This window comes from Haplochromis burtoni, unplaced genomic scaffold (genome assembly GCF_018398535.1).
Source record: "Haplochromis burtoni strain Fernald_Lab_line unplaced genomic scaffold, NCSU_Asbu1 Contig_164, whole genome shotgun sequence".
Taxonomy (NCBI): domain Eukaryota; kingdom Metazoa; phylum Chordata; class Actinopteri; order Cichliformes; family Cichlidae; genus Haplochromis; species Haplochromis burtoni.
Window position 1 is genome coordinate 115,704 of NW_024582525.1, and position 6,672 is coordinate 122,375.

At 39.4% G+C, this 6,672-nt stretch overlaps 1 protein-coding gene across 3 annotated transcripts in view; it reads left to right on the plus strand.

The window, feature by feature from the left end:
• Positions 1-3,080, plus strand: part of LOC121815245 — a 41,637-nt gene extending 38,557 nt beyond the window's left edge. The window contains exons 15-22 of one of the 3 annotated variants that reach the window (XM_042225242.1): positions 79-172; positions 258-337; positions 421-506; positions 608-698; positions 853-952; positions 1,041-1,126; positions 1,323-1,464; positions 1,739-3,080. In XM_042225242.1, the coding sequence (XP_042081176.1) occupies positions 79-172; positions 258-337; positions 421-506; positions 608-698; positions 853-952; positions 1,041-1,126; positions 1,323-1,415 (630 nt within the window). In that variant the 3' untranslated portion in view covers positions 1,416-1,464; positions 1,739-3,080. The other 2 variants (XM_042225243.1, XM_042225244.1) reach the window with 2 other exon arrangements.
• The last annotated feature ends 3,592 nt before the right edge of the window (positions 3,081-6,672 follow it).

Below are 6,672 nucleotides of genomic sequence, written 5' to 3' on the forward strand. Positions count from 1 at the left end.
TGACAGCAACTACATGCTCAGGTTTTCATCTGGTCACTCACCTTCATCTCTAATAATGCTGTTCACTCTTCATCACAGGACGGTTATGTTCGCTGTGAGAGGGAGCAGTGTTACACTCCCTGTAGAAACCCTACTGCTCCTCCTCCAAATACCTGCTGTCCAGTCTGTGAAGGTGGGCTTAATTGCTTTGTGTAAGAAGATTTGTATATTTGTTAGACTGTAGAGAGACACAATGTGTCTATTTGTGTGTCTTGTAGGCTGTGATGTGAATGGACATGAAGTCCCCAATGGAGCTGTGATCCCTGTTGGAGACCCCTGTGAAGAGTGTAGATGTGAGGTGTGTCTATAAGTTAACATTAGATTTGATTTTGATATGTGTAAGTGAATTAAGGATTATTTTGTTTGTTCTTTCTCTCAAAGAATGGAAATATGGTGTGTTCACACGTTTACTGTCCTGCTCCATCTTGTCACAATCCAGTGTATCATGCTGAGGAGTGTTGTCCACGGTAAGGAGCCTGCCTGCTGCGATCATCCATATCATATTTTAAGCCTGTAGAGTTCTTGTCCTTTTAAAATGTATTTAATCAATGTTTACATAAACCTGTAGATGTGAACAGTGTGAATATGAGTCCAAAGTGTATGGAAATGGAGAAAGTTTCACCTCAAAGAGTGACCCCTGCCTCCAATGCTACTGCTCTGTGAGTTTAGTCTGATAGTTATGGTTACATGATGTTCATGTGACTGAAAAATGGATCTAAATTTATTTGTCTTTCAGATTAGCTGTGATATATGTGACAACTAAGTGGAGAATTTGACATATACATTCAATATTTTTCTTTCTCTGTCTCTTAGGCAGGTGAAGTGTTTTGTAGAAACATGGCTGCATCATGTCCTACATCACACTGTACTCATCCAGCTAGGCACAGAGGAGAGTGTTGTGCCTCATGCAATGGTCAGTGTCAAAAATATGCGTCTAGTTCCCGCACATATTTCAACTTTTACAGAAACAACCGATCAGCTATTTGTGTTTGTTCTTCCAGACTGTCAGTATGATCAGAGGGTGTATGCTAATGGGGTAATGCTCAGGCTTCCTGGGAGTGGACCCTGTTTGCACTGCAGGTGTAAGGCAGGTGTATATAAAATGTTTTGTATCTAGTGCAAAAAAATCAGGCAAAGTGTGCGTTTTATGGCTTTTCCCACATCAGGAGACATATTTCTGCTTTCTTTGTGCTTTTTTCTTTTCTGGATTATAACACAGTTTGACTTCACACTTTTCATGCCTGTTAATATCATTGACAGTTCTTTTGGTGCTTCTGTTTTAGGGTGGGAATATAACTTGCCATGAGAAGAAGTGCCCTCCTGTCCACTGCTCCAACCCGATTACACATCCACATCTTTGTTGTCCAAGCTGCTAAAGAAATTTCTGACTCACACACACACTTACAGTGCATGTGCTGCTTACAAGTGAGTGCCCTATATGAAAACCTTCTCTTGCTATTGTAGCATGTATATTGGATGAGGTGGAATATGAAGACATCCCCAAAGACCCCTCTCATTCCGTTACCCACACCTTTCCAAAAATGTCAGTGTGAATTTGTGCTGTACACAGAATTGTAATTTTTGGATCCCCCGTTTTAGCCAACCTACAGAGACCCCGGACTTGGAGGTTTTGGATTTTTTTTTCCAGGATTCACATGTTTATTTTTAATCATATCTTTTTTTTTCTTGTTTTTCCCAGGGATGTTTTAGGAAGACCGAGGTTGGTGCCAGTATTCTTTTTTTTTTTTGTAAATAATAGCCTAACAGCTCTGGATCAGCATGAGGCTATGTGGCAAATCCTGACAAGAAACCACAGGGGGATGCCCAGCGGAGAGACTAAAATATTCCCCTATGTTTTGAGGGTAAATGGGAATCATATCACTGCAACTGGCTTATTTCACGTTGAACAGCCTGTTTGTTTTGTCTCACAACTGTGTATGTTTTTTTTATGGGTAAATCTTGTTTTATGCATTTCAGCATTTTCTCAAATCTTTTAGTAAACCTCATTAAACAGCATATCACATATATAGCAGTAATAGACATTTTAAGTCACATAAATTTCTCGTGTATTTGAGAAATGTCACATTTATCACACATCACTAAGACATCAGTGCCGATCAGTAAGATTTGAGTATTGATATAAGATGAGTACTCTAAGTGTGTGCTGAGATATTACTGTAAATTTTTATATATAGTTTTTCTGATTCCGAGTATGACAGAAGACAGATACCTTGTGGCAAAAGATGGGCTGGCTTTGAATGGAGTGAAGTACACAAGTCTGTGGGATCTCACAGGACACTCATCGGAGAAAGTGTTTTAGAAGAGATTGTACACAAGGAGAGAACTAGAACATGACAAATTTTCTGAATATCTGCCGCAGTACATCAAAGTGTAAAATTCTGCAATTTTATGATCCTGAGTGTTTGAGTCTGCATGCTTACTACAACAACGGCCAGGCTTTGCTGCTTGTCTATGCTATTGTTTTGCTATTACAAACAAAAAGTAAATCAGGCCTTCAAGCCCAGTTTTTGGTATTACCTATTCTGTATTTTGGGGCTAAACAGTAATCAGTAATCAGATACAGGGTACCTGCCAGCTAACGAAGAAGTCAAAACAGTAAGATAATGCCACCATCTGCTTCATTTCTTGTAACTATAACTTAGCCACAGTCCAAGTACAGTTGACATTGACTATACATAGAAAGGCTATTTCAGTTCACTAAAGTTAATCAGAGACATTTTTGAAGAAAGAAAAAGATTGACTGTGTTACTTCCTACTACTCAAAAACCACCAGATTCCAGTCAGGTTGCCAGAACCTTGGACCAGAAGTAGTACGATAACATAAGTATCCATAAAACATATTTCATCATCTCATCCAAGTCATTTATACTGACAGAGATTAAAGAGTTCAGACTGGCTCGTGATGTCATCAGTAAACGCTAAAGAAAAAGAGAAAAACTGTGTTACTTACGTAGTCAGCTACTTCCGTGCAACTGATATAAGATGCGTTAAGCTGAACACAGCTTCAACCGTCTGTTTGTTGAAAAATAGTAACGGACCGCATTTTCTTGTTAGTAACTGTAACGGCATTGTAACGATAGGAATAGTAATTAGATTACTTGTTACTGAAAAAAGTAACGCCGTTATTCCCATCACTGTATATCAGTCATGTGTTGTGTTGGCGCAGTCCAGGGTCACAGGAAACACTTTCCACACTCCAACTGTAACCACTCAGTGCACCAACATTGCTGCATGTAGGGATGGGAATCGAGAACCGGTTTCCAGCAGTCCGTTGTTGATTCTTGCACTCTCACTACAATCAGCTGATTCATGGGTCAGAGCATTACTTTTATTTTTATAGGAGAAATGATGAGAATGCAGTGGTAAAGTGGAGACAGCTCCAGGACAGAAACAGCTGCATCATACTGTTAACACAACTTTGGCTCTTTGCAAGCACCTGCACAGACAGCATGCTAACAAGTCAAAGCACTTGCCTCATTCACACAAGAACTTTTTGTAAGTAAAGAATACATTTAAAAATATCCCACTCACTTATTTTTTTTCCCCATCCTTATGTTCATCAGGATAGATATTATATTATCATTACAAATATCAATATTGTGTAAGTGATTAAGGATCAGCTTACTGTCACAATCTGGTAGTAGGAACTCAAGCGCAGAGCAGTTAGATGTCTCCAAAAACAGTTTATTTACAGCACCAGTGCATGATATATACAGTGAAGGGAAATCCAAACTCCAGGGAATCACGGGGAAGCTCTCTCACACCCGCTCACGTCTTCTTGCCCAAACTCACAAACGTTCACACGGCAGGGAAGTCACAGGTCCGGGGAGGAAAGTCTGTAGCAGAAGAAAGGGAAGTCACTCACAAATCACAGGTTCACAGAAGCTGGGAGAATCCCTAACGTCTGTAGTACAATTATCCAGCGACAAGAGGAACTGTGTTCCAGCTTCAAATAGTGCTCCTAGGTGATGACAGCTGATTGTTGTCAGGTGTGTGGGCCAAGGGCGGGAGCCCACAGTGAGCTCCGCCTAGGCAGAGAGAGAGAAAGAAAACCAAACAACACATGTAGCCTTGTGGGGCCGGCCAGGCAGGCACAGGGACCATGACACTTACATTCCCAGATCCATTTTTCAAAGCGTATCAGAAAATTCTCTACTCTCTGTCTGTCTCATCTCAGTGTGCATGCTAAATAGACAGGAGTTCAGTAATGGGCAGGCATGGACGCTGGGTTCCTCTTCATATTTGAACACTACTGAAGTGATGGTCTATTTTCACATGTTGGTGAGGTGCAACTCCCGAGTGTCTTAAGTTCCTTTTTTTAGGTGTTGTTTGTGTCACCTTTTTTAACTGAGTAGTCAAAAATCAGTCAGATCAACAGTAATCTGTCATCCAAGGTCAAGTAAAAACAAATTTGAGAATCTACTCATGTTGGGTTCAGTTAGGATTGTAAGAAGACTGGCAGTGGTAACTCAACTTAAAGAAGGAAAAACCCTCCACTCAGAATGAGACACTGACAACAACTTAAAGGGAAAAAAAGTGATTTGAGTGTATTCTACATTTAAATGGTCCAAAACATAGACATGAACAAAACATTTAAATAATTTCAAACATGTAATCTTCAACAATGTACAATATATCACTTAAAGTGTCCATAAATGTATTAGGTAGCTGTCCTTTCAGTTCAGTGCACTTAGTATCCAGTGCTCTTAGTAAATTATTTGGACTGTCTTTGGTCACGGGTTTGCTTTTTCATGCAATCAGTTTTTGTGTTAAGTGGAATCAGATCTGTACGGTGGCCCTGAGAGGCCAAACGGACTGCAACTTCAGAAAACACTTGCAAAAAGAAAAATGCTGCAAAAAGGAAAATGCCTGCAAAAAGAAAAACGCTGCAAAAGCACACACAACACAACGGAAATGTTTCTGGGGAGACAATAACCCAACGACCAGTTGCACGAACCAAAACATGCTAACAAGTGCACTGGGACTGGGAGACACTTCAAAGAAGTGGAAGCGGGCGGCCAAAGAGTAAACTTTCAAAAGTAAGTTCTGAATATTATGTCACTTATTTATGTGCAAATGTTTAATTAAAAGAACTATTAAAACATTACTGTTGGCCACATGCCGGCAAAGTTATGTGACATTAGCGATGTTTGTACTTTCAGCTGTTTACTTTGTTTTAAAGCCTTTACTTTATACGCCGTTAGATAGTTGACCTTAATCTTACAGAGAATGAATGATTTTTGCGATAATTAAAGTCAGTCATATATCCACAAACACGACAAGCTGAAAGTCAGTGATGCTGCTCGGTTTGCAGTCCTGAATATCACGGCACAAGCAGGATTCACTGAATATATGTATAAAACAGTTGTCACAGTGTTAGCTTTATTACACTGATATTTTTTTGAGACATTAAGTGAGATTCTGGGTGTGCCATAATTGTACCGACACAAATGACAAGATATTATCTCATGTGCATGTGTGTCATAAACATTATTAAAATGTGTTTGTGTGACACCCTTAGAATAAACTTGCACTATCTCACTTGCCGGATATCTTTATTTTGTGGAGCACTTTGTTTCTCTTCTGGACTTTTATGTTTTTGTCTTTTTGATATTTATCATTTAGATTTTTGCTGATGTATTTGCTGATTTTGATTTTCTCATTACAGCCTCTACATTGCCCATTTTGAATCTTGTTCACTGTGAGTTTGTGTCTCACAGCTTACTTGTCTTCTGAGTTTTCTGTTTAACTTGGTTAATTATCAAGTCTTTGGTGTGTTGTCTGGGGCTTACTTCCCATTCCTAATTACTGTAACTATGTTCAGCTGTTTCTCATTCCTTTCTCTGTTCTGACTTCCGCAATTAGCTTTTAAGTACAAGTCTTTTTTTTTTTACAAGTCCCCTTTTTGTTGTCCTGAGTGCACTGATTAATGGACTTTAGGTTGTTTTCTTTTTGTTTTTTTTTAAAATAAAAATTACTGCCTTTTGTTCTGTCTCCCTCCCACATCCGGTATTTGTGTCCAAGCAATCGAAAAAAAAATAAAGAATGTCAGCAAAGGTTCCAGTGATCAGTGCAGTGTTAAATAAATTTACAGTCAGTTTGATTAATCAAAGTTAGTTAAGCTTCAGCTCCTCATAACAAAATCAGTAGAAACAATAAAAACAGAAAAACACAGAACTGATTTAAAAATGATGCAAGGCTTTCCCTTTTGAATTAGATTTGACTGCATGTATCAGGTTTGCCAAATGGCAGCTAATAGGAGCTAACTGCAGGAGTTCCTGCTATTAGAGCCAGTGAGTTTAGGACAATGTTTGTTTATAGTGCCAACAGTCCAAACAAAATGGGATTCCTCCCCAAACACACATTTTCCATTTCCTGAACACACAAGGGCTGTGTCCCAATTCAGGGTCTGCACGCTTGAAGTACGCGCACTACGCGTACTACGCACGGTGCGTACTATAAGTACGAGAAGTGCGGAAGTGAGAGGCTTGTGAAATGGGACGGTATACGCTTAGTCGTGCTGCTCAGGTTGCCTAGCAACCATGATACTAACCGCGAGACACGTTACATACAGCATTGTTTGACAGAAATGAAGGAGAAAAATGTTTTGTT